A 27,629-nucleotide genomic window follows, 5' to 3' on the forward strand; every position below is an offset into this window, starting at 1 on the left:
AGAGCTTTCCAGGGTATTTCACAGGTAATTATTGCTCCTGCAGATTGCTACTGGGTTTTTTGGAGGCTGCTTCATGACTGATCACGTTGTATTTCTCAAATGGCAAGTAACCAGCACACCTTTACAGATTAAGCTACTACAGCCCAGAGGTGAAATGTGGTGGCTAGTGTGTTCTAAAATGCAAAAGCAAGAAGCTTTCTTATTTTACATTCTCTTTGTACTTGCACTAGGCTACACTCTGGTGGAAAGAAGACTTGAACAGGCAGTTTCAAGAGAGAGAGAGAGAGAGAAAAGGACGGAAAGGCAGGGAGGTTAACTAGGCGATGCCCAGTTGGCTACCCTACACTTGGGGAGGGGAACAAAGGGGAAAAAAGGAAAAAGAGCGGCAAGGAAATGAGTTTTCTAAGTGTCCAGCGACCACCATGTCACAGGGACAGAGGGCGCGCACTGAAAACTTGAAGATTATAGGCGGGAATGCAACCCCGAGTCCCTTAGGAAATTCAGGAGCGCTTTCACCGCTTTCCGTTGTCTGGAAGGTTGTGTCCAAGGCCCCAGAACGTTAGACTCTGTTAAAGGACGCGAGTCCAAGCGGAGCAGAGAAGCAACTAGGCAACCGCGCTCTCGCTCAAAACGAGGGCAGTCACAGAGGAGGTGGCTGATCGTCTCGTCACAACCACACTGGCCACACGCAGGAGAGTCAGCCATTGAGATGAGATGGGAATAGGCGTTTGTGAATGCCACTCCCAGCCACAGGCGGCACAACAGCGTAGTATCACTGCGGGGGAGGCCGAATGGTATATGATGTTGGAGCAAGAGGTTGAAGTGATGCGAGCGGGGTGTCCAACCTCCAGGGGCAGACCACAACGTTACAGTCAGGTTTCGGGCGAGCAGAATGCCAAACACACAAATGTCTGCATTTGAGTACACTGGAAGATGACTTTCTGCGAACATCTGCCCTCCACAAAGCAAATAAGTTTTTAGGCCAGCAGAAAACCCTCACTCGTGTAATATATCTGCTATGTTTTACAGAGACAGAGAGAGGCAACTTCACACACGGTGCATGAAACTTGGGCTAGGCGAAGGCATAAGGTGCTTGTGTCACTGGCAGTTGACCACAGTGGTGGCCTAGTGGTTTCAGCATCCACCTCCTATGCGAGAGATGAGAGGCTTGATGCCCAATGCCTCCCGTTACCCACTCGTTTTCCAATGGGTTGGCTTTCCCCTGGCACGGTGTTCTGCTTCCCTGTGTGAAATGCTCGGACTTCATCTGAATCATGCGGACCAAAAAGCATGCCAGCCATGGCACCTTTTAGCCAAGCTGCTCATGCACCATTAAAATTATGCCATCGCCATCATCACCAAAAGCTAACTGCAGGCCACGAGATGGACTGGTGTACACCACCAATACCTACAAATTAGAAGCTTACTTTCAACAAGCAAAAAAAAATGGAAAATGACCTAGGTTCATTTGGGGCACACTTGAAGCTAGCAGTATGCATCTGGAATTGCCTTGATGGGGAAAAGTACTGGTGAGTGCTATGTAGTTAAAGACTTGAGCACGTTTCGAAAGATGTGAGAATAAACCTCAAGACGAAGGTCAATTAGCAGTTAGGACTACTTGAGCAACTTATAACAACAAATGACAGAATAAAGAATAAGTACTGATCCAAAAGCACATCAGCAGCTCACCACATGCAGCATGCATGGTTGCTGCTGAGCGCTGCAAAGTAAAATTAAATTACAAATGAACCAAGTATGGGGGGGAGCTTCCAACATGAACACTAATACTATCACAGCTCCGTCTGCAGTAGCTCAATTGATTACAAATTATAATGCTGATGCAGCCACGGTTAACCTACATGGATGACAGACACAAAGAGTCTGCTGTAGAATCAGCAGACTTCCTATGTTTGCCATCACAAGACAAATTTTCTCTGAACATGAACAGCCACTTTTATAGCTTTCGAACCAAAGTAAGGGTGCAAAAATGAAACATCCAAATTACAAGAGGTTCCTTTAGCTGCATGTAATGTGACAACTTTGGTTCCACGGCTGATGAATGTATAAAAAAAATCTCCTGAGTTCTGCCATGGCTCAGCCTCGTTTTCAGAAAAGCAGTGCCAGGAAGCATACCAACATAAATGGTTGATGGCACTCATGCAGCCCTTTTTACTTTATAAAAAAAAAAATGCCATTACGGGCAACTTGAATCAAAGTGAACTATAGCATGTGACATACCAGTACCTTGCACAACATTTTGACCATGATAGCTTGAGCACGCTGGTTTAACCAGTGATTCATCCTGTTAGCTAGCTAAGCCAGCGTGAACAAGTTCAGCCAAGCAGACAGCTTTCTGTCATGAGTAAAGCTAGAAACTTTTCCATAGGGATATTTGTAACAGTGTTGCAGATGATGTAAAGTCAGCCTGAAGCATAGGAAATGCAAACAGCTCATTAAAGGTGCTTCCCTTATGAAGAATAGTATTTAAATGTGCATAAAAAGCAGCAGGAGTGGTGCAGAACCTACTTCAGGTACTGGTAAAAAATGAACAATGTGTGAAATTGCCGAAAGTCTCCCTTAATGCATGCAAAACCACACTGCCCAGAACTACTGCTTGCATGAAGTTTGCCAGGTTCAGAAAGTGAGGCCTTTGCCTCTCAACAGGAATGAGCAAAGAGATACTTGGTTAGTTGTCCAACGTTAGCTCAGACTTCAATTATGCTTGAAAAAAAAAACTTTTCACTGCAAGCAGGTGAAAGTATCACAGGTGTGACTTTTCAGGTGTTTTCATTCTAGGAACTATGCAGCGATGCCATTTTTTGTGTATTAACATAAGATAATGGTGTTCAGCCATGCTAAGAGGAGGCTGCTTAAGTGTACAACAAATACGTACACACAAAAGAAAACACCTGCATTGCAGATTCAGGCATGGACATCAATGCAACAGCTCTTCAAATATCTTGTCCAAAAGCTCCAGTGCTACTTTTCCAGCTATGGGCCAAGGATTGGCAGTGGCAGTTCTATACTAGCACCAGGTACCGTAATGAGCAAAATCAATTTTAGATGTGCCACAGCAGCTTAAGTTACCAAAAGAGAAAAGCACTAAGCACTACCAGGTTGGAATCAAACATGAACACTATCCATAATCAAAACACTACCTTCCGAGTCTTTACATTCAGCATGAGTGACCGACTAATATCATTCATTGTTCTATGGAAAAGGTTCTTGTAAAGTATGTATTCTAAAACTAGTTGCACATTGCTATAATATGTGGAATTAACATCTCAAAGCTGCACGTGGGCTAAGAGGCTCTCTGGCTGAATGCTCTGGATTAATTTAGACTACCTGCGGTTCTTTAATGTGCGCCGACATTGCACAGAGCATGAGCGTTCTTGCACTTTGCCTCCATCGAGATGCAGTCATGGTGACTGGGATTCAATCTCGCGTCTTCGGGCTCAGCAGCTGCATTCCATGGCCACAATGGTGGGGGTTTTGTATCGATGTTGATCGACACACTGGAGGAACACTGCATATGCACGTTCATGTTTGAATCTGGCCTGGTAGAACACTGAACAGCAAGCACAATATTGGAACACCCACAGATTTCAATCCTTTCAAGTGTGAAAATGTGTATCACAGCCTCTAACACTCCTGTTAGGCCTCCAAGACTGACAACCATTTGCAAACAAGACTGTTCAAAGCTATTCACATGAGCTTACAGTTGAGTCAAACTGCTGTAACAATCTTCGCTTGCAAGAAGGGAAGGGCATGACTAGAGAACTAACCCCTTGCATCAAACTGCGCCACTTCTCATGACACAGGAAGCAAGAGTTCTTGGCACTGCATTTCACCCAACCACAGGGCAGGCAGTGCTTAGTTTAGGTTAAAACTCAAGTACCACCACAGCAGGTCAGTCTGAATGACTACATGCAGAAGCCTTGAGCAGAACATGTTTCAGTGCTGCAAGTAACAAGTAATAGTTATTTGTACAAAGCTGCAAAAAAACCACTGGGGCACAATGATGATACCAGATGTTCAAAAACTTAAGCAGTCTTGCAGCAGGCACCAGTCAACTTCAATAAGCAAACAGATTATTCAACCTGTTATACGCTTGTAATTCTTTTAGCCATGCAACCAGATTCCCAGATTTGTTCAATACCATCATCAGTATGAGATCTGTGAATCATTTACCAATAACAAGTACCACAAATGTAAAAACTTGCTTTATTTCTCGAATTGCACTGCAATTATTCCTTTGGTTGCTCAAGAAATAGCATTAAAAATACACCACAGATTTATGAATACAAACTGCATTTCTTAGTATTGCCCCTCAATAAATATAATGTATATATGTAGACATATACTAATATTAGTCTTGCCAACCATCTGACCATAAATAACATTTCTCTTCAAGGCGCTGTTATACACAGAAGGCGTCACATCTCCCAAGAGTTTCACAGAAGTGGTTTCTGCCTCCATACAATCCCAGGCGTTTAAGAAAAATAGATATTCATAATAAACCACAGAACAGCAACAACCTCACCTTAAGGTCTTGTAATGGCTCAAGCTTTGCCTCACGGTAAACATGAAATGCAGCTACCAAGAGATGACAGCTGCATTCTAAAACAGCAGAACCATGAGGTATATGCACATGTGCCAACTGAAAAACCGCTCGAAAAGGTTTGTGGGAGTGCAACTCATGCACTACAAGGGATGCAAGTATGGAGGACAGAACACAGCTTGCCAGTTGCATGCAACATTCTGCACACTACCCTCTTTGCTCACATCTTGCCTTGCAGTGCACGACCTTACCAACTGTCAAGTCGACAGCGAGGCAAGCGCCAGTAGTCACTAACGGTGTTGGGCTGCAGTTCCGTACACTTGTGTTTGAGGGTGCCAGCTGGCCTGAGCTGGAAACCCTGTACGCAGTTAGTGTTGGCCACTGGCCCGTAGTGGCAGTCCCGGGCCCTTGCTTGCAGTAGTGGACGGAGAACAGGGTCAGCTGGAATCGTCGCGCTTGAGCGGGCCCTGGGGGCTGCCTGCAGCCAACACCTGGAGGGAGCACGAGATGAGGTGCATCTGGTAGAGGAGCTGCTGCTGGAAGGCCTCGGCCGCTTGCGTCTGTCGCCTGCTCTCGGCTAGCAGCTGCCCCAAGAGGCGCACCACCCGCTGCTGGAGGCTTTTACGAGCGCGCGGGCCACCGTTGCTCGATGCGGCCGGTCGCTCGGCGGCCTGCTCCTCTGGAACCGTGGGCCGCTGCTTCTCCACTTTGCCGCTGGGTTCGGGCGCTCGCACCCCTGCAGTAGGCAGTGGCTGCCAATCGGTCCTGGGTTTGCGCGGCGTACTACCTTGCTGCGGCTGCTCGGGCGCACCCAGCTCCGTCTTGACCAGCACGGCGGGGCAGCACGCTTCGAGAGAGTGCTCGGGCGAGCTTTGCGGGCCGGCGACGGTAGCGGCCACAGACCCGTTAGGAGGAGACGCCGGCGAACCTAGAGCGGCACGCTTGGCCAGGATTGTGCCTACGCGGTCGGTGAACTCGCCGTGGCGGTTCTCTCGGAAGTCGCGCTTAAGCCGTTTGAGCCGCTCGCGCACTTGCATGGGCGTCCTGCTGTAACCGTGCGCTCCTAGGAAGCCTGAGATGGCCTGGTGCACCTTCTGGTACTTGGGCGTATTGTGCGGCGGAAAGTCGGCGCGCTCGTCGGTGAGCCGCTCCTTTTCGTACAGGTCGAGTAGGAGCAGGGTCTCCTCGCGTGTCCACGAGCAGCCGCGGCCCAGGCGGCCTTTGAAGCTGCCGTAGTCGTCGCCCGAGAAGTTGAGCGCCATGGCTAGCCGGCAGCGAACGGGGTCATCGCGGCGGCAGCGGGGCAAGCCAGCGCGCCACGTAGGAACACCTGCGCGACAGCATCACGGCCACTGACCTGGCTGCTCGCTCCGGGCTCGGGTCGCAGCAGCCGCCACCGCCGCGGTATCGTGGGCCGCCCGGCGGACCGCGGGGCAACTGTTTACAGGTGACCGCCGGACATTCACCCCCTCACGGGTTATTGTACGTCGCCGTCACGTGACGCTTGCCCTTTGCCGCCGTGCACCGGTGGTTGCGCAAGGATTGTTGTGGTTCCCCTCGCCGCCTCGCCGGTTGCGCGCCGCCATTTTTAAATCAGCCTGTCAACTTGACTGCGGCTGGATCGCTTCAGTCACGTGGAGCGCTCGTCACGTGCGTTGCGTGCAGCCAATGCAGGGGCTCCGTCGTCAGCTGATGGCTTTGTCCTTTGTCGGAGTTCGTTCTGTAGCGCTAGAAGTGGCGCGGGTATGCGTACGAAAGCATTATTGTTGCCGGTTTGAGCGTACTAAAACTGGTAAAACGTCGGAGCTCCCTACCCAGCCAGGGCACTTGTCTCTCCGAAGAGCTCGAAACGAAGGACGAAGGCTCAGCAGTGTGCGCCGCGGTGGCAGCATTCTTCACACGCCTTGCACGTGCTTTGACAGTAAGCAAGTGATAATACGCCGCCATTTTCATTTTCGTTGGTTGCTGTCAAGACATTTCATTTAAATATCGCTTTGTTTTCTAGGAATGAGCGTGCTAAGTCCAAAGGACTCGGCAGACTTCATCGTCAAGAACGCTAGGGATGTAACCATTGATCTCAATGGCATCAGCAAGGTTTCGAATGTCGTGAGTGTTGATTGTATTGTCATTTAGCGATTAATTTCAAATTAAAATGTAAGGTAGTGCTACTGAATAATTACAGCACACGTTATGCATGATTCGACGTATGTGTTCGCTTGGGGCAAAACCAACAAGCACGAGCTCGCGGACTGGTCGAGCTCGCGGACTGGCTGACATTGACGCTGTCGCTTTCGAAGTGTTTCAGCGCTTGTGCAGCTGTCAGAAATGTGCATTTTCCTACTTGCCATAAGCGAGGCCAATAGTAGTGCACCTTATCAGGTATCAGGTGTAATATGTGCGCAATAACTGAAGAACTCGATTATATAAAACACCTAATACACGTGTTTGAGCAGACAAGAGAAGGGAAATCAGGGGCTCGCATGCATACTGATGAGGGACGTACTCCACCCAGACGTAATATAAAACAAAACTGACCGCTAAATGTCACCTCTGTGCGAAATTTTAGCGCGTAGAAGCGGGCGGTTAGATGGGAGATTAATAGTCTATTTATTTTAACTCCCAGTGATAATCGCAGAAGAAAAAAACCACATGCCGCCGGTGGGATCCGAACCCGCGTCCTATATAGTCTGTATACGGGTCATGTGTGACCTGAGCATATCGAAGAAAAGCTTGTATTCTTCTAAATGTCATAGCTGCCGGAGTGGCACTGGTAGACAATGCATAAAAGCTAAAGTCTAATGCTTTCAGTAGTGCCCAAATGTGTCCACTCATGAGCAGGAAGGCCCAAGTGAGTAGTTGCAGTTGCCTACTTGTTTGAGCCTTTCTTTGTGAGCACTGATATGCATACAGATTTATGCATTGCGGATTTGCAAATAATGTATTGTGCATTATTGCCGTATTGAATTTCTAATGGCTGTCCTTTCACAGCATATGTACAAAGTAAGTTCCATTAACACAATTATGGGCAGGTGTGTCACACCATTTATGTCAACTAGCCCAACCCAACCACAGCTTAAAATGTGGGAGCATAGAGGACTTTAAAATATGGTGGCAGAGGAGAGCAGCATACTTTCCCTGCTTTCCAGCCCTGTTAAGCTCTGTCAGAAATGGGCAGGGGTGGGGATGCGCACATACACCTAGTGACACAGTATTGAGACAGTAAGATAGTTCTAATGCCTGTTTCAACTAAAGTTCAAAACTGCAACTGTCGCAGAAACTCATTCACATCAAATGTTACAGCCAACTTATTCCTTATCATATTTATACTCTTCGAAGCCTGGCTAACATGGATAGCCCGTCTTCTTACCTGCACAGTGTATGCAGTGAATGCTAATGTGGCCATGCATTTAGTGTATGTTTTTGAAGACATGGGTGAGCTCTGCAGTACAGATGCAAAAATAGGTGGAAATCTCTTGTGCAATCCCTAGAATGCATTTCTACAATAAAAAAAATTCCACTGTCTGCCATATCATTGCGAAAGGTGCCGTAATATTTGTTGTATCAATGGAAGAAGCTTGAGACCAACACAAAAAAAGTAAGCTTTTTTATGTGTGTGGAAGGGCAGTCCTGGAACTCTGGTAAACTGTAACAATGCACATAATGAACTGTGAAGTGGAAAACCATCTTTGGTTGGAATGAATCTGCAAGTGCAAACAGTTTTGTACCCACACTACAGTCCAGATCTCATACTAACTATTTTTGCTTAATCTGTAAAGAATTCTATGATGGCCTGATTCCACATTGTAAAATGTTGCAGATAGCAGCCACCTCTGATGTTTTTAAAAATAATGGCATCCTAATTTATGAATAGGGTGTTTCGTTTGCAAGTAAACTCTGTCACTCGACTTCTGCACAGTGAACTTATTTTTCTAAAATAAGGTTATACTTTATATATACCTAGAAAATGCAGCTTCAGGAAAAGGTAGTTTGTCAATGCACAAAGCTGAAGGCATCGCATGGAAACTAGAAGATGACTTGTACTAATTCTAAGTAGTGTTTTCATGTAAGTGTTAACTGTTTTGGGCTTTCCTTAATGCTTATTATCCATAACATGGCTAATACCCGTGCCACACACGCATAAGAAATGGCAGTAAATGCTTAAAGCCTTAAGTTTGTTAATGCCATTATTCTGCACGTCCACATTTAATGTCATTATTTAAAGTCCATAACATGGCTAATACCCATGCCACACACGCATAAGAAATGGCAGTAAATGCTTAAAGCCGAAATTTCACCTGTATATAAACAGTGCTGTAGTAGGATACAACTTTAAAGAAACAGCAGTTGCTAACACTGGGCCGCAGTCCGTGGCGTCTTTTATTGCTCCGCTGGCCAATCGCAACAGTAAACGAAGTCAGCTTTTTAATGTTTGACTATATCAAACAATCCAGATATCGAAATTCTAAAGCTCAATTTTTTTCTTGTGATAAGCTTCTTGTTTAGGTAACAAGAAAGGTTTAAGCAGCGGACTACTTTTTCGTCGTGGAGGAATTCTGTGCACGGAGGCTGGAATGTGGGCGGAGCTTCACTGCAGACTTCAGTTGTATCTGACTATAGGAGCACAGTATCTCGACAATGTTGTTGAAATGTAATGTAAAAATTATTTTGCAGAAAGCACCGCTGTTGTTGCTTGACAGGTCGCGAAAGTAGTCATAATCTCGCGTGTTAGCACACAAGGCGAGAGTACCTGCCAGAAATGCTGGTAAAAATGGCGCCCTTCGCACTGAACATGCAGTAGAAATGCATCATCTGAATGAAAGTTATGAAGTAACCATTTGCTATTGGTTAGGAAATTGCTGCCAACAAAGTTGCATGTTTTTCTGCATGTGGAATGAAAACGAGAGTACGCATTGCTCGAGCGAATGAGTTGTGGCAAACTCAGTTGGTCGCGAATGGCAGTAAGGCTAATGCCATTAAACCTTAAGGCAGTAAGCTCTGGCATTAAACTTGCCCGTGTGGCACGGGTATTAATCTAAGGATAAGTTCTAAAACTATGCTTTTGAAGTGAAAGGTCAGAATGCAAATACTGACTGGATGTCTTAATTGCTTCACTGTATTGAGTGTTGTACACCTAACAACACCATGCTTGCGGGGGGCAGCAGAGAGTATTGGGGGCTTAACATTAACCTGCCACTCCAGAACTTCTATTAGTGAAGCATCACCACTTTTAAGAATGCCTTCAGAAAACCTACTGAGGAAAATTTCTTCAAGTGGGCAAAAGCCTTGTATGGCAAAGCCTTGAATGGCAAAGTCACTCTTGAAGTACACAAGTACAAATCCTAGCTGTAGCAGAATGAAATTGCTATTCAGGCACTTTTCATAATATACAAATGTTCAAATTCTAGCTTTTTGCAAAGGGCATAAACAGCAGAATCACTGTAGTGAAGAAACTGCTGCTTTCGAACTTTGACATGATTTACTCTAAAGCTGCATGTAAGAAGCTGTTTGTGCCATCCCTTTTGGCATGCATTTTGCCTGTTTGTTTCTTCACCATAAGTTTGACTTGTTAGTTGTGTAGGAGGCAAACCTGAGCCAATAACTGTTGCATTTTGGAAGTGGTCAGCTCTCAAACTGTTTTATTTACATTTTCATTTACCTGTCTTCCAGATGTCACTTTTTGAAGTTTCCTTCTATAAAAGTAGATTTATTGGCTGGCTCGAAATTTAGTATACAATTCTGGGGTGTGATCGTTGCAGGTACTGGATTGCTACAACAGAGGACTCGTTGGGACTCATGCTTGGCGGGACCACCCTTTGCATCCAAAGGTTGCAGATGATTCTGCAGCTCAGTGGGTTTTTCTCATCGATGCTTTGAACTTTAACTTCTGGGCAGACAACAGCGCAGAGTATTTTGCAGTGCGCTGGAACGGTGCTTTGCACTCTGGCTACTACTCGCTATGTGCTGTTGTGGCTCGTGCTTTGGAGGTAAGTTTATTGTTTCAAGCAACATTCACTTTCATTGCTATTGCCAAAGATTGGCTTGTGGAGTACTAAAGGCAGGACTGAGTTGAAGCTGGCCAAGATAGGACTGGAAAAATGTGAATGTGGTCGCAGTCACTGTGTGGCCAAGAGTTGCTTCATCATAGGGAGCAATCACATTATGCATGATTTTGGTTGTATCTACTCGGCAATCATATTTTGTCAAAGATTGTTGGCATAGAAGCATTGCTAGTATCCTGTACAGAATCTGAGCACAAACGATGACATTCTTTGAGAAAAAATATCGTAATGGCAATGTGGGCCACATTATTTTGTGCACATGTTAGTAGCTGCTGCTGGTGCATATTTATTGAATGACTTCCCTGACGAAACACAATTCTAAGTAGCAAATAACGAAAAAATTGGACCTGTACTTGAGTATGTACATTTGATGTATCAAAACAGGTTTAACTGATATTGCTGTGAACTCAAGGCTGTAAGCCTTTAAAGCACCCTATTTAATGTGTACTTCTTGCTGTATGTATTCAGTTCTGCTTTTCTTATTTGCTTTGCCTGTTTCAGGAAGGTGTGCCGATCCTCAGTGCTGACTTCTGCCGCAGTATTTCCCTGGAACAAGTAAAGCATATATTCCGGTCAGACACAAGCGTAGAAATCCCCCTGCTTGAAGAAAGACATAGAGTTCTGCAAGAGTGGGGCCATGTATTGTCTAGTGTGGGTGTCTTTAGGCCATCTCTTATTCATGTGTACAATTTTATAATGAGACATGTTAAATGCACTATGCTGGAGCACATTTCCTTTCTTACTATTTAAAGGTTTTTATGTGTCATTTGTTGTTACTGAGTAAATTATTGAGATCATAATTATGTTAGAGCGTTGCACCAAATTTTTTTTTACTGCATTGTTTTGAATATATACTATATTTTAATGTCAGTAAGGTCAACAAGATGTCTTTGAGCCAACAATTTTATAGTTCTTTGAAATAAAAACAGGTTGCCTACTTTCAAAACTATTAGTTTCTTGTAGTCTGGTAGAAAAGCAAAAGACAGTCATGTACAAAGATAGCTTCGACAGTTTATAGTTCTCCACTGCATAATTGTGCAGCTTGAATGTAAACTGCAGGACACTCATGACTGAGTGGCAAGGTTTTGTGGAACAATTCAAAGTGCCTAATTTCTAATCTATGCTTGATGACCTAATGCACACCTTACTAATCTTGTAGTAAAGGTATGGAGCTGGCTCCGTTGGTTTTATTTTTTTTGTATTTAGTCCACATCTGTGTTGTGTGGTGTTTGCTGAATAAGGCAGATGCTCACACCGGTTATTCTGCACTAATCATGGTGAATGAAACTGTACCTGAACAAATGCACTGAGTGAGACTGGCTTGGAACAAAAGGGGCTCAAAATGCCATGCTTGGGTTCTGTGGTAATTGATAGTTGGCAGCTTATGGCAGGCTAGGTGTCTGCAGGCTGCACTAAAGGAGAAGAACAAACAATTGGTGATAGTTCCCTGGAGCAGCAATCGTGTCATCAGTGTGCTGCTGATCCTTGCGTTCTTGGTATCTAACCTGCTTTTGTATTTTTCCATTAAACCAGTTCTATTCTGCGTGACCACAGGCTCTTTCAATACGACCATTGTTATTATTGAAAGAAGTGCATTTTATTTTGTATCCTGTATAATTGCACAAGCTACAAGCACTAAATCCTTAAAATTTTTGTTCCTCTCTGCATTGCACCAATGTATGGGTGGTTTATCTAAACTGCTTAATTTCTGAATGCCTATTTAAGGAGGAACCTCCTGATTTAATAAAAAGACTACTCTACCAGCTTTCATCTTCCACCATCTGACATCTCTTAACTATCTGAAAAAGCAAATAGCTGAGTAACCTTGTGTACAGTTAGGCAGCAAACTACTTTTCTGTTGGTACGATGGTTGGATTTATTTCTAACATCTTGCAGAATTGTCTTCACTTTTGGCCTGTGATGAGTCTGAAGTTCTTCTTTTCTCCAACTCCTGAACTCAGATGTATGATGGATCGTTTGCTAACTGCATCCGGGAGTGCAATAAATGCTGCCAAGTGCTGCTGAAGAAGGTTGTGAAAAACTTCACCTCCTTTCAAGATGAAGGAACATTTGACGGCGTGAAAGGTTTGTCTTTTTATTCGAAAGCTCTGCTCTAGGTGCCTTGCTGAGTAGTTTAGCTTTGAGCCCTCTAATTTGCACTCTGTTCATCTTATCAATTCACTTAGCTTGCTGTCGATCACTGTTAATACCAAGGAGAACAGTGAATACATACAGGGAAAGGTTGGCAAGCTGCAGCAGAAGATTTAAAGGGCATAGCTCTGAGATAGAAGCTTGGTGTTGGCTTGCATAAATCTTCCCAATTTATTAGATCTAGGAAATGATCCCAATTAATTCTTGCCCTAGTATTTCATATTTTTTTTTCCCTTGGTGTTAGAAAGATATGAATGACCAAATACAGGAGCTGACTGCATTGCCCCTCTCCTTAATAAGAATTGAACCACAAAATATGACGACATATAGAGGTAAACTTAATGCACCTCTGTATCAATTTCTGTGAAATAAAGAATAATTTTTTTCTAACGTTTGAGCACATTCGCAAAAGAATGAGCTGGACTAAAATGTGTAATAATACAGCAGAATCATTGTCAAGCTCCTGAAGTGTTCGTTTGAGTACTGTAGGATATAAGTTACATGAAAGGTGCGAAGCTTTAGTACGAGGCAAAAGTACGAAGCGGCATTTCATGCTGGGAACACTAGTTATTCCGAGTATCTGAAGGATGGTTGGTTACTATTGAGGAAAGGAAATGGCACAGTAATTGTCTCATATCTCGGTGGACACCTGTACCGCGCCGTTGGGGAGGGATGACAGTTACACAATTGGAGCAGCATGCCATATTCTTAAGTATTCACATTTAAATGTCTCGCACTTTCCTTAATTCATCAAGTAAAATAGCACATTCTTGTGCTTGCTAATATGTGCAGATTAATATATAAGTAGCGGTTAGACTTTTTTGGTTAGAAGCGAACTTGAACCTAATAGTAATTTTTTTAAAAATCATTTCGAAGCAAATATTTTGAATATTTCTGGCAGATGAAAAATTTTGAGTGGTACAATAGGCATTTTCCAAATCGTATTTTTCTAACACACAAGACTATTACATGAAAAAATTAAAAAGTGCATTGAAGCTTTGTCAGACTGTGCCGACTTTCTGCAAAAATAGCCAAAATGAAAATTGGGGGAGTTGACCTACATTCAAAACAGATGTATTTGTGGGTGTGGGACTTATTTGTGGGACCTCCGACTGCTGGGTTTAATTGCAATTGCGTCATTGTGCAGCTGTGCCTTTAAGTTCTGATGCCATGGATGCTGGGTGTATGCACCACGTACCTGCACGCCCAGCACCACACTGCGTCAGGCGTTGGGAAGGGGCGCCCATCTCTTGTGCCTTATGCTAGCTCCCTCGTGCTCACGCCACCATGATTGATAAGTGAATTTCACGCGGAGAAGAGCGACTGTGGCACCTGCAGTCAGCTCCGACTCGTCCTGCAGAAGTCAAGGGAGCCGCGCGTCCTCCAATTAGGGAGATTTTGCATGGCGCGATCCGCTTCTGCAGGGAGCCACTGCGCATGCACAGATCGCCCTGAGGAGGCGCCGGCCAGATGTTTGCACGCCTGCCCCGTCAGGACAAATCAGTGCAAGCGCACGAAAGCAGATCCTGCTATGTTAAAACTCTATATAGATCTTTCGATTGGGCGAAGAGGTCGTTGGGACGCCCCCTCTCTGGGCTTTTGCAAAGTGGTTCCACTGCTGCTTCCACCGCGGTAGGGTAGGGTGCCCAGCGAGCAATGTAGTGATGCCCAACAAGCCCTATTGGAAAGGTCTGTTGATGAATGCTGCCGTGCCAGTTCCGGCGTGTGCGCATTGCAGGTAGCACGGCCACAGACACCTGGCAGGTACAAATCTGGGCGCCGCACTTCTGCCTGCTCGCGTCTGTTGCCGAGAACATGCGCAGACTGGCTCCGACATATGCATGGGAGCGCAGACACATGGCGCGGAGTCATGGCTGTAATTGCGCGGTCGCAGTGACATTCCAGAGGAGGTACGCTGAAGCGAAACCACATGAAGCAAGAGTTCCAGAATACTTGGAGAGTTCGAATATCAAACAGTCGGATCAGATTTAATATCAAATACTTTACTATTGAACCAAATATTAGAGAGGGAGAGAATAAACATTTATTTGTAAAAAGGAGACTGGAGCGGATTGTGGGTGGGTGATATTAGAAATTATAAAATATTCACACAGGCCTAAAAAGTGTGCTGAATTAAAATTTCAAAATTCGATTTTAACCAGTGAAGGTCAGTATCCTTGACATGCACGTGGCAGCTAGTTGACTACTGAGTAAGAGTTACTCTAAGGAAAAAATTAAAGTATTGAAACCAGGCACGTGGAAAGACATAGGTACTGTTGGATTAATGCAGTTGTGCACTTTGGCGCATACCACTGCGTCTGTTAGCAAAGCACTGTTTATTCATTGTCCTCACCGACTTGGGGCAGTTACTTGGCTGACTAAGTTTCTGCACTGCATGTAAGGGCACTCATGTGAAACTGTGCACAAGCATTATGAAAAACAGTGATGTTCTGGTCAAATGTTTAGGGGAATCCCCGAGGTGGAGTAAATTGTAGCCTTCCGGCGAGTTCTCTTCTCATGCAAGTAGTGCAAGGTGCTTGGCGCGCTCCGTAGCAGACGGCTCCATGGCCATGCCGACGTTGAGACCATGGTTGAGACGGCTGCATACCCGTGCTAGACTCAGCATCTGCACCGTGCCCTCACTGAACAGCTGAAATGATAGTGCGCGCACGTGCGTGTGTGTATGCATGCGTGTGCGTGCGTGTCTGTGTACGTGCATAAGCGACTGGCTGGCATGGCGCAGTGCGTATGGGTTCTGATCTTCCTGCCCAGCCTCGCATGTTGCTTTACACCATCTCTATTTTGTGTGTAAATATTATTACTGGCAACATGATGGAGCATTTGCATAAGTGGCAGATGGTGAGATGTTTTTTAATATGTGGATGATCGCAACGTTTGTACTGACTCCTCCGCTTGCAGCAGTGATCCACTGGCCGACTGGCATTGAGGTCGACGTCAGCGCACACCTTCGCCTGCCAGTTAGTCTCCGATAGTCGCTCCGCCGTCACCGACCGCCGACAGTGAACACGAGTTGTTGAGTTCAGATATAATCCGAGTTATCAGGCAACTCTTTCCTTTTCTGTAATTGGGGCAGTCACTTTCCGATAGAACGACAACATCCCAGATCACGTGTATGAACTGTCAAAGGTCGTCTCGAGCGCAAGTCTGAGTAACCTCTCGAATTCAAAGTTTGTTGCCTCTCCAAAGTACCCATTGAATCGGTGACGATCGACCGGCCACTTTGCACAATGCAACGGAAAGGACGGTGTCAAATTCTTCACCACTTTTGGAATTAACAAATTTTTGAGCCACTCCACGAGATGCGCCACTTCGAAGAAATGCGCACTGTTCAATAGAGCTAGCACAATCCCGCGCATATGTCAAACTACGCAACTAACACCAACACACGGCCGCAGCAGACGAACGTTTCTGCACTTTTGCACTCGATTTGGCCGCTGCACCGACAGCATTAGTGCCAGGCTACACTCGCGCTGCAAGAACTGGCACTGCACTGGCACGGCAGTTTTGTGAACTAGTGCAGAAAGTGCGGCCAAATCGAGGAGACCTCGGGGCTAACCGTGCTGGTGCACAATAATTCATGATTAGCCCCAAGCTAAACAGCCCATGTTTTTTTTTTTTTTTCAGCAACAAATTTTCAGCCATGACGGATGTCGGTTACTATAAAACTAAGTTAAGTACTAAGTTAATTAACTAGTTAACTTTTTAATTAACATTATCTCGGAGTTAGTGCCAGTGTGGAGTTCAGAGTTGTGGACAGGGTGATGCCATGTTAGTTTTTGAAACAAAGAAAAAGGTTGTTCTTTAAAGCTCTGCAGCACATGTAACGCTGGTGCTTTTTTCCACACAAAACTGGCATTGAGTGCATCAGTTGCGCAGGAAGCTCGATGCTTATGCAGCGTCCACTGATGACATCTTGCAGTGACTACAACACCAAATTCGAACTGCCTTCTCAATTGTAGCATAGCATGCACTGTCTTTTAGTGCTCTGGTGCTAAATTCTCAATCTCAGGTTTTGCCGATGTTTGTCTGTCTGAAGCCTCTAGCAGGTGGCCCACCTGCCCACCAGGTTGTGAACAACCTGCCAGCAGGCTTTATGGCCAACTAGGCAAAACACTGTATGGCCACTAATGGGTTTTGAACCAGCGGTGGCATGAACACACGAACAGATCAGCTTCGCTGGCCGCTGCATTAGACCACTATGTCATCGCCGCAGCCAAACATCCTATGTGTTTAACTGGCAGTCTCTCGCACTGTGCTTTGAACATCGTCGTCTTCTACAACTTCCATCCATGTGCAGCGGATCCAGACCACGCCATTATCGCATTCCCCTCTTAAACCGAGCCTCAAACTGAAACCGAAGCAAGTACTGAAGTATGAATGCACCTAATTCGCATTTGGCCTAACCCTGCTAAATAGCCTGTAATTTTTTTTTATTGCTCTCAAAAACAACGACCATGAAGTTGGCAGTGACTAAACAAAAGAAAGTGCAGGACTTGGTAGAATAGCTCAGACAGTTCAAATTAGTCATCACAGTTACTGCAAGATGTCATCAGCAGACAATGTGTTCCTGTGTGCTTCGAGCTTGCTATTCCTGTGCTCCTTCCAAGTTCCTGTGTTTGAGTTTCCTGTGCGCTTTATGCGCCCAATTTCGATTTTGTGCAGAAATAAGCACCAGATTTCCTTGCGCTGCAGATCTTTGGAGAATGATGGCGTTTTTTTTTTGTGCCAAAACCTGATATTGCATCGTTTTATCTATGGCTTTGAACTCCCTGTTGGTGCTAACCGTCAGGCTGTGTTAATTTAGAACATAATTATTATATTTTAGTTAATTGTGTACCTGATCAGAATTATTTTTATAGTAACTGACGTCTGCCACAGCTGAGAATTTGTTCCTGCAAAGATTTTATTTCTATTTTGAGCTCCTTATTATTTAGGAATTTTTGGACAGTTGAATTCCTAGGCAACACTTGTTAGTAATGCACTTGAATGCGCTATTTGTGGAGATAGTTTTTCTTCTGCAACTTTTCATTGTCACTAGGACAGCACTACAGATCAAAGCAGTCTGTTGTGTGTGCACTAATTTCAGTATCACACATGGGGATCTATCTGATGCTTCTCATAACTGTAGTGCAGCCAGATCAAACTGTATGGAATGTCAGCATTGTTGGAAGTTTCATGTGCGTTTGCTCAGCATAAATGAAACTTAAGAGCTACAGAATAGCAAGTTTTGGCCACTTGTAGTGTCAAGGCAGCTGAATGCAGCTAGCTCTCTGTTCAAAGTGAGGGCCTGAAGGAAATGGCAGCTCTGATGATACAATTGCACTGGAATACTATGTGTTGAAGGTTTGTTGTGGTCAGGGCAACAAAGAACATAAATGCTAGTAAAAGGGCAGTTTTTTTTTGTCCTACTCATGTGGTTAATATTTCATTTAAGATATAACTTGCTACGCTACTCCCAACTGAAACACAGTTGCTGTTCCTAAGAGAAATGAGTTTTTATGGTGCGTGATATGCTGCATGACTTAGTGACTCATTCTTTCCCTGTGCTGCTCTCATCATGGAATATTTGCCTATAGGCCTATAGTCACCACAAGGAGGATTTTTTTTGCTTTCACAAGAACAGTTGGTTTGCTCTGTCTGTGGTATGTGCTGTCTTCATAGAGGCTCACTTACGGTTTCAGCCAAAGGAGCTTTAAGGGGACATTAAACCCGACACACTGTACCACAGTGGACTGAATACATGACTTTGCTTTCTCTATAAAGAGGCTTCGAGTCACACCGTAACTAATGGTTGTATACTTGCTTCCACTTCCCTGAGGTGCTGTATATAAGGAACCAGGTGATGATTACACTTTTTCTTGTAAAAGGACATATTCAGAGAATATTGTGTCTATTTTCTTTAGTTTGCTATAATGAAATTGTAGAACTTTAGTCAGTTGGGTAAGTCTGAAGTCTGCATGCTGACGATAACTGCTTTAAAGACTAGAAAAGAAAAGGGGACTATATAAGCGCTTTTTCACTGTTGTATTTTATACCGTGAAACTGTTTGAACTTTACTGAGTGCATGAAGTGGACTCAGTTTGTAGCTGTGTTGAGCATTTGCTGCTCTTGTGGAGGCTATTTTGTATATTTGGACCAGTTTTTTTTTTGCTTTCATTTAGTGCGGTGCTGTTTATTTCATCATTTTACCTGTATTCTTCAGATTCTCTTGTAGCCTCCTGGGAACTTTATGTAATTGCTAATGAAGCATATATATGTATATATTCTTTTTCAAATTATACAGTGTCATTCTACAAACGGGCTCAGATTCTTGTGTCTGACCTCTGGAGCTGCTTTGATGGCCAAGGATTGGGTGACTTCAAGGACATAGACACACTAACAGCATTTGCTGACTACCGTGTGCCTCAAGTGCTTGCCTACTTTGGAGCTTTACGTTACTCTCCACACCTGACTGCCTTGCTTGCTAAAGGTGAATTTAATGTTTTCTTAGGGTCCCATCTAGGTGGAATTGAAAAAGTGCTTGAATCATAAATTGCACTTTTTGTACTCTGCCATGTTGCTGAAGTCTTGAAAGTATTTTTTTTTACAAGAGTGCATTATTGTTACATGAATTTATATCCCTCCCATGAATATTGTATAGTGAGTGAAAGGTCAAACGTAAAGTGAAGGGTCAAAGTTTTGATAACACTATGTTAAAATGCATCCATAAAATTTGATCTTGAGATATTTAGACACTAGTTACAACAGTTGAGTCCTTGCTAAGTAGCCAAAATATGGAGCAAAATCTTGAAATCATCAAAACATGAACTGGGGCTATTCTGCATTATCTTCACTATAGCACACTATTTGAAGGCTCTGCAGTGATTTCTCATATATCTCTCTGCTCCCCTTTTACTCCACATGCGTAGCATGACTTTACAAAGACATGAAGGCTTCTTCTGCCAGAAGTGCCTCAGTTAGGGATGGTTTGCTTGCTTAATGGCAGTGAAAATGGGGGAAAACTTGGGAGTACAGTTGCAACTTTTGTATACAAAATGTATGGAAGTTTAAGTGCAAAATTTACAAACATTGAAAGAGAAAAGGTGGATTTGGCCAAAAAAATATTCACTTTACCTTTGCACTTAGATTGTAGTGTTTCAGATGTGTCTAGTTGAACAACAGCTTTCATTTCCTGTCCAGTAATTGGCAGTATTGTGTATAATGGTCAAAGGATAAAGTACAGGGCCTACATATATGCGAAAGCTCAGTGATAGTACAGAACCTTGTGTAAAGGCACGTTGTGCTGTAACGCAAAATATTGATTAGATTGGTGGTTCTGATCGAATGGTACTATGGAGGCCAGTCATTTTAAGCTTTAATGTTAATTTTAAATATTTTTTCGTAGCCTCTGGTGAAAATGGAAAAGATGCAAGGAAACGTTTGTTGTATGACATCATAAATGCACACCAGAGGGAAATATTGGAAAAAGGAAGCTAAGCCAGACTGACAGATTACCCTTTCAGAACATTATCAGCATTTATTTTTGCATGAAAAGGTAACTGTGTTGGTGAGAAAATTGCACATTGCCAGTGTTTGTACCTCATCAACACTCTCAGACAACGTGAGTCATTTTTATAGCGTGGAACCCTCCAAACTCTCAGCAAATCAGAAAAAAATGAAGAAAAATGAAACTGCTTTACCTACCAATTAGATGCCCATTTGTTGCAATATTTAACAACAAATGACCATTCAGAAACCATGACGAGAGCACAAGGCCATTGAGAGAGCACGAATGATCCCATGAGCTTGTGCTTGGTTTACACTTACAAAATTTCTGTGCATGACTGCTTTACACAGGCCATCTGATCAGTGTGTGGGGCAAGCAATGCTTCGCATTCTTGTTCTGTCTTTTCTAAAAGTAACCAGGCAATGGACTAAGCTTCTTAGCCGTGTAGTGGAGCACTTGTCGCACCCCTTAAGCTTGAAAGGTGCAAGCTCCAAGCATGCTCCAAGCATTCATAGAAACTTCTAATTATTGTCCTGTGCAGCCGATTTCTCTGTTGAAACAAATTAAGCATACCGGCTCCTGCCTTTTTTTTTTTAACTCACCTCTGAAAGTAGCAGGAGTCGACCAACGTGTGGAGTGCCTTTCAGCCAGTTGCGTGGTGGCTTGCCGTTCTGCTATCGGCGGAGTAATACGTAAAGCAAAGAGTCCGCGTGTATTTTTATTTCCGTTGGCTTAATTTGTGGCTATGTTGTCTGCCACTGAAACTTTTTATTCACGGAAACCTAAAAACAAAATAAAAGTGACAGTGAAGCCACCACGCGACTGGCTGAAAGGCACTCAACGCGTTGGTTAACTCCTCCTACTCTCGGAGGTGAGTTAAAAAAAAAAAGAAAAGGCAGGAGCCAGGACATTTCATTCGATTCAACTGGGAAATCGGCCATACAGGACAATAATTCGAAGTTTATAAGAATGCTTGGAGTGTGTAGATCAAGTTCCCACGGTAAAAAAACAAGCTCAGAATCCTCTTTAGTGCACCTTTAAATCTGTGGAAGGTAAGGAGAACCCTTGCCCTCACCTATAGAAACCTTTTGGTCGTTATCGGTGCCGTAAGGGCTTCATCATATGGCTCAGAAGCAAACCCTGTTGCCTGGTTACTGGCATTGGCAGAACTCACCACACTGTTTAACTCCTGTTTCAACGTTACTTGCTTATCAAAACAGTGTTGCATGGGAAAGTGAGGAGCTGATTGCAGCTGGTGATGAGGCCACTTGATTAGAATTCTCTTCGGGTATCGCTGCGTATCTACCGCTTTCGTATAATTTTCTGGCTTATCTAAACTTCGTTCTGAATCAGAATGACATATTTGCAATCTTGGGACACTAATCTTGTAGTTTAGCAGACTTACTATTTCCCTGTAGTGTCCCTTCAAAAGCTTCAGTTGATGGATTATATATATATAGCTATTGCTGGACAGTGAAGCATAATAAGGTGTAATGTAACTCCCAACAGGAAATCTTTTCCAAAATGGAAGTAAAGAGGAAATGGAGATCCGTGGAGCAACAATTCATGCATGTGAGGTAAGCAGTTTTAAAATGCTGTGAAGTACATCAGAGCACCAAACTTGCTGTTTTGGTCTTATGTTCACTGATGTCAAGTTATGTGTATCCCTCTTACATGTTTTTGATCATAGAACAGGTTGCGATTCCCAGAGGGAAAAACTCCAATTCTTTTATCACAGTATTCTTATGCAGAGCAAGCACTGTTGATATGCGCATTATTGCTAATGCATGTTGAGTTCTTGTTATTATGACGTGTATGACATGCCTGATTCGTCACCTCTTTGCTTGAGTTATGCTGCAGTTAATGGCTTTGTCAGAAACTGGGGCCCTATGTAGTGCACTGGTTTATAGTAACAGCTGTGTTATGGACGGCTTGTAGGGTTTATGATGTGAGATGAACATAGCACATGGACAAATGTGGTTCAGGTCTGCAGTCTGTCCAGTGAGAGTGCTGGTCGATGAGGAAATGCTATCTGTGGTAATGTGGTTCACATAGGCTTGGGCCCTGTGGCCTGCGTTGGCTGAAGACTGGGCCCTCTCATGGTGAGTTGGGGGTGGGTATGTTTGGTTCAGCTGTCATTGTTGCAGCTTTATCCTGGGGGAGTTTGAAAGGTCTTATAGTTTCAGTGTGTTAACACTTGAGCCCACAATCAGCGATGTCACCACTCTCTGTCTGGCCTTATGCATAAAAGACAGGCGCAGTTGATTTATTTGATGATGTAGAAGAAGGTCTGCGTCACTTTTGTGTAGAACGCTCGAGCAGTCTGCATCATGCATCAGAAAGCAGTTTAACTTGATTTTAGTGCTAATGCCACATGCAGAGAGCCGTTTTATGATTATGTAATGTGTGAAAGTAAACTCGACAAGCTTTCAAATGTGTATTTTTGACATTCAATATTTTGAACCACATTGCCGATTAAGAAAATTTTAAAAACGGCTTACCTTCTATGTTGGCAACTATCAATTTCGCAATATAACCTTGCCCCCTAAGATCAGAAATAAAAAAGTTGATTAGTTTAGTTAATTAATCGTCTAATTATTGATCCATATGAGGTACATAATGTCTGCCTTGCTGTACAATCCAGCTCAATAGACTGGGCCGGTGTACCTCACACAATTTTTTAAATAAAAATCTGTAAAGGTTAAAGAAAATCATCTTGTATAATTGAATGATCTGTGTGTAAGTGAAGCTTGTGTTGAAGTTTTACAAGGGTTCCACTTGCAGATTCTTTCAGGTAAATTGATGCGTTTAAGGGGGTATGCAGCTTTCAGCAAAAATTTATTTTTTGATGTATTTACATTGAATTTTTTGAGCATATTACAAATAATTTTATGACCTCTCACACAAGATTTCACATTATATCTACAAAAAATTATTTTATAATGTGTATTTTTCCTCTTAATCTGCAGTAAGAAAATGTGACAGAAGGCTGGTTCAACATTCATTGCATTCCTACTGGCATGCTACAGGTCAAGACATTTTCTTTTTTTTTGCAAAGCATAAATTGTGGTTTTGAGCTTTTGCAGTGCAATGTCTATTGACAAATCTAAAGTGGGAAGATAATTTCATACAAGAAATTTAAAATTCATACATTTGAAAAACAAAATGTCTTGGCCTGTACTATGTCCTAGGAGCACAACAAAACAAACAGTGTCAAAATAGATAACACAGCCATGAAGAAATCTGCTAGTATGCAAGATGAGTCAGTATCAGGAAGAAAACTGTAATAGCGGAAAACACCCACTGTTTGAGCATTTCCCCACAATGCACAGCCGCCATGGTCACGAAACAGTTTTTTAGAGTACTTTTCGGTTGATTTCAGCAATGAAACTTCGGGAAAGCATAAAAAATTGAGGCATACTAGCGGATACAGTAGCTGTCAAAAAATCAATTTTTGGAATTTTGGACCATTTCTTGGGGATTTCAGTGCCGCGGTCCCCCTTAAAGTGCCATCACTATGGCATTATTAGAGGAAGGAACCATGAAAGGTGATGTCTGGAGAAACAAAAAACCTTGTTTTATATTGAATAAAAAATTCTATGTCCACAAGATGCCTTAGAGGCACTCTAATTTAGAATACCCTAGATTTAGTAGACCATTTCTTACTTGTACAAGGGGTGTTGAGTAAGTTTTTCTTCCTGGTGTGTAACATTTTTGATAAATGGTGGAATTGAAAGGTGTTAAATTCAAAATAACTTTTTTGAATCTTTTCTTTTCTAGCAGTGCGCCACTTTCCAATAAAGCCCCTCCACCAACAATATAGTTTCATCACTGGTGTCCTAGTTTCTGTGTCCCATCATAAAAGAATTAGGTTTTCTGTTTGGCTCACCCACCTTACAGCCAAGATTATTAACTTGAGGTGTTACCTGTGGTGTCTTCCAAAAGGTGCCCTCATTCTTCTTTGATGATATGCAGAGACTAGTGTGCTGATGGCAGAAATGCATTGCTGCTGGTGGTGGCTATGTTGATAAATGATGTGCATCTGGGAAAGGCACTGCAAACTTTCATTTGAATGCAACAGCTTTCATTTCCGTCACTTCGCTGCACTGTTGAAAAGGTGCATTCCTGTGCTCCCCTTGATTCTAATTACTGTATTAACACTTCTTTTTGGGCTAGTTTGTGCATACTTGAATTAGAGAAAAAATAGCGCAAACCATGCACACCACGAGAAAGGAACGATGACGAGACACAAGCGCTAACTCGCAACTGAAATTTTATTGAAGCCAGGAAGCGCCTTATATAAGGTGAAGTTTAAAGGGGAAAGAAGGGTGACAAGGATCAGAAGGTGAACAAACAAGCGTTCCGAGATGGTTGCGTTTGTTCACCTTCTCATCCTTGTCACCCTTCTTTCCCCTTGAAACTTCACCTTATATAAGGTGCTTCCTGGCTTCAATAAAATTTCAGTTGTGAGTTAGCGCTTGTGTCTCGTCGTCGTTGCTTCTCGTGGTGTGCATGGTTTGCGCTGTTTTTTCTCTAATTCTAATTACTGCTGGTGCTGAATTAATCGTTCTTTCCTGTTTTTCTTTATAACCCAGGAGGCAAATCTTGGTGAGCACTCCTCATATGCCATGCTGTTTTGCTAAGCACTGTCAGCTGCACCTAGTGTTACTTTAATGCCTGCTAAAAGGGGCATTGAGAGAACTCTAGTGAACATTTTGATGTTATGCTTTATTGTCTCATATCGGTGATGGCAGGCAGTCCAGGAGGGAGACAGGCAGACTTATGTCAAACACAAAAACTGTTTATTAGTGCAGTCTTGTGCTCGCAAAGAACAAAGCAGCTCGGTGGTGGCAATAACAGCAAGTGTAATGTAATGCCTCCCTCATGTAATGCCCCATACCAGGGGCCTTTGAGGTATCAAAAAAAAAAAAGTGCACTTGGTGATCGCCGTAAGATTAGAATGCCATTTGCTACTGTCTCTGCTCACTTTAAAGGCATCAGCAACTTTTCAAGATAAGGCTGACAATTGTCTCAAACATTTTGGAAACATGATGATTTTTCCCGTGCAACCTGGTCATTTTTCGTAGAGCTAACAGAAAGTTAAGGCTGCATGCCACCAGGAATAAACAAAGAACTAAGCAAAGTATGAAGACGAAAATGAGCAGCACTTTACAGCAATGTTATTTGGCAGTGTTCTATTTTAGTCATGACATTTTAGCAAGACAAACCCTGCTTGCTCATGGAAACATCACTGTACTGTTCTGTTTTATTCTTGTGTCCTCGTTGATTCTATTACTGCCACTTCTCAATCAGTGTTGCTTTACTACTTTTCTTCTCTTGCCGGCCAGTCTATGTAACTGCTAGAAACACTCGCTGAGCAAACAGAAGATTCTAGCAATTCTCAGGTAAAATGCTTTGGCAAATTGCTGTCACATGTACTAAAATGAATGCGTTAGTCACTTTACATATGAGTAGCTTGTCAGATGTTGCCGTTTAACAGTATGGGTTTCTTTGTGCCCGAATCATGTTGCAAAGTATTGAAACTGTTTTTTGTTGCTATGTTTTTTTGGGCTTTGTTATGTTGTGGTGTGTTTCAGCTTGTCTGTTCTACCAAAAAATTATCTGACTGATGCAAAGGTGTATTGCTGTTCATGTGTTCTTATGTGCCGAATTTCACCAAGCACGTACTTTCCAAATTATGTGTGCATTAGAACTGTGTCCCTTCCACAGAAAAACTCCTTGGCTTTTTGCCCTCTCCTAGTGAAAAGAGGTGAATGAGATAACTGTGCCCTTGCATGGAGGGCTCACTTCCCATTGGCCAGCATGCTTATCAGACAGGTTGCAGACCTGGGTCGCATTAATGCTCAGAGATGATGTCATGGGGTTTTCAGTTATGATGGACATACCACAGCTGCAACAACAGGCAATGACAGCTGTGCCTTAGCTTTGAAAAGGCCTCCCTGATAATGTTTTCTCTGTAATAACTTCCTTCGATCTCACTAGATGGACGTTTATTGTCAGTGTAGAGGTGTAGAATTTTTCGTATGTTTTTGGTAGCTTGTACTGCTAACATAACTTCTCATAACCTTGGAGATGACTTCTGCAGAGTATGATCATTGTCTTTTACAGCTGGTCCGAGAAGAGCTGAAGAAAAGAATGCTACCTTCTGGGGAAATTAACTCCGTGCTAGTTGACTACTGCCTTTGGGACTACCGCAGGCGACATGCAGATGAAGTTGAGCATGTGCCTTTTCACCGGGTTCGCTGCATTTACTACTGAATGTTGCTGGATATTGATTACATGCGACATTGATGTGCCAACCCATAGTGCCTGTAGTGTGTCCTTTGGTACCATATGGCATTTAGGTTAATTTAGTCTCTTATCTGTTCTGGTGCTGTGGTAGTGGTGAGTTCCTTGTGTCTTGTCCTGGAGGCATGCTGAGATATTCAAATTATTTCTTGTCGTTATGTGCTCAATTGTGCCTTCAATTGTGCTTCAGGAACCGGCTTGGAATTTAGCGGAATCAGGCTTAATCATGATCAAATCGGCCTTGTAGCAATGCCGGATCTCCATCAAGTTTGATCCCGATCATCTCAATTGCCACCAAAGCTGCCCATCTGACAGCAGTATAACAAATATTATTCCAGCCTTGAGAGAATTTTGTCTTTGCAAATATTCTTTCTCTTGTGCATATGTAAGTTTATCATTCCAAGGAAACTGAATTGCTTAGAAGTGTCTTGGAACTTTTAAATGGTTCAAGTGTGCTGAATCCTGAACATAACTGTGCAAAGTGTAGAAGCATGCTTTCTATGAAAATTGTTGATCGTTTCTAAACAGTACTTAAATGCAGTTCTGCTGAACGTTATTGTTGAGAACGCCTGTATCTGTCTCTTGTTCCACTAATAAAAAGACATTTTTATGCCGTTCTATATGACAGACCTTTTGCATAGCTTTAGGTAAACCTTTTCATTGTCATTGATTTGCGACCTTCAATGGGCATAGCTAATTTCATGTTTCATGGGTATTGAACATTTTTACTTATTTTTGACTGAAAAGATTTGCTTACTATTACAGGTAACATCTGGCGTTTTGCAGTCTTTCAGAACACTTTTCTTTGTACCAAAATTGAGCAAAAGTTCCTGATTTGGTATCTTATTGTATTTTATTCACATGCCAGATATTAGACACACACTGCATAATGCATGCACAGATATTAGCTGCATGTTTCACAAGAGGTCATGTTATAAAAATTGAATATGCTGGGCCTGATTGGGTGTTAGAGCTTGACCAGATGGCACATTCAACTGAGGGCTACATGCCTTTTTTTTTTTTTTTTTTGCAGAGCTTCATG

General features: G+C 43.1%; 2 protein-coding genes across 4 annotated transcripts; one reads left to right on the forward strand and one right to left on the reverse strand.

The window, feature by feature from the left end:
* Window positions 1-4,210: 4,210 nt before the first annotated feature.
* LOC149350984 (uncharacterized) lies at window positions 4,211-6,155 on the reverse strand. Its single transcript, XM_089580171.1, has one exon. The coding sequence runs from the start codon at window positions 5,821-5,823 to the stop codon at window positions 4,999-5,001; it is 825 nt and encodes a 274-aa protein (XP_089436297.1). The 5' UTR covers window positions 5,824-6,155; the 3' UTR covers window positions 4,211-4,998.
* Window positions 6,156-6,192: 37 nt separating this feature from the next.
* Window positions 6,193-27,207, forward strand: LOC149350985 (queuosine 5'-phosphate N-glycosylase/hydrolase). 3 transcript variants are annotated; one of them, XM_089580168.1, is made up of 8 exons: window positions 6,193-6,482; window positions 6,567-6,667; window positions 10,318-10,545; window positions 11,122-11,271; window positions 12,582-12,705; window positions 19,076-19,261; window positions 21,788-21,855; window positions 23,248-24,509. In XM_089580168.1, the coding sequence occupies exons 1-8, from the start codon at window positions 6,230-6,232 to the stop codon at window positions 23,248-23,250; spliced, it is 1,113 nt and encodes a 370-aa protein (XP_089436294.1). In that variant the 5' UTR covers window positions 6,193-6,229; the 3' UTR covers window positions 23,251-24,509. The 3 variants fall into 3 exon arrangements, with proteins under 3 accessions (XP_089436294.1, XP_089436295.1, XP_089436293.1); XM_089580169.1 differs by lacking the exon at window positions 23,248-24,509 and adding an exon at window positions 26,408-27,207 and having other exon boundaries at window positions 6,194-6,490; XM_089580167.1 differs by lacking the exon at window positions 23,248-24,509 and adding an exon at window positions 26,408-27,207 and having other exon boundaries at window positions 6,195-6,482.
* The last annotated feature ends 422 nt before the right edge of the window (window positions 27,208-27,629 follow it).

This window comes from Amblyomma mixtum, chromosome 3 (assembly GCF_055824585.1).
Source record: "Amblyomma mixtum isolate Tamu chromosome 3, ASM5582458v1, whole genome shotgun sequence".
Classification (NCBI taxonomy): Eukaryota; Metazoa; Arthropoda; class Arachnida; order Ixodida; family Ixodidae; genus Amblyomma; species Amblyomma mixtum.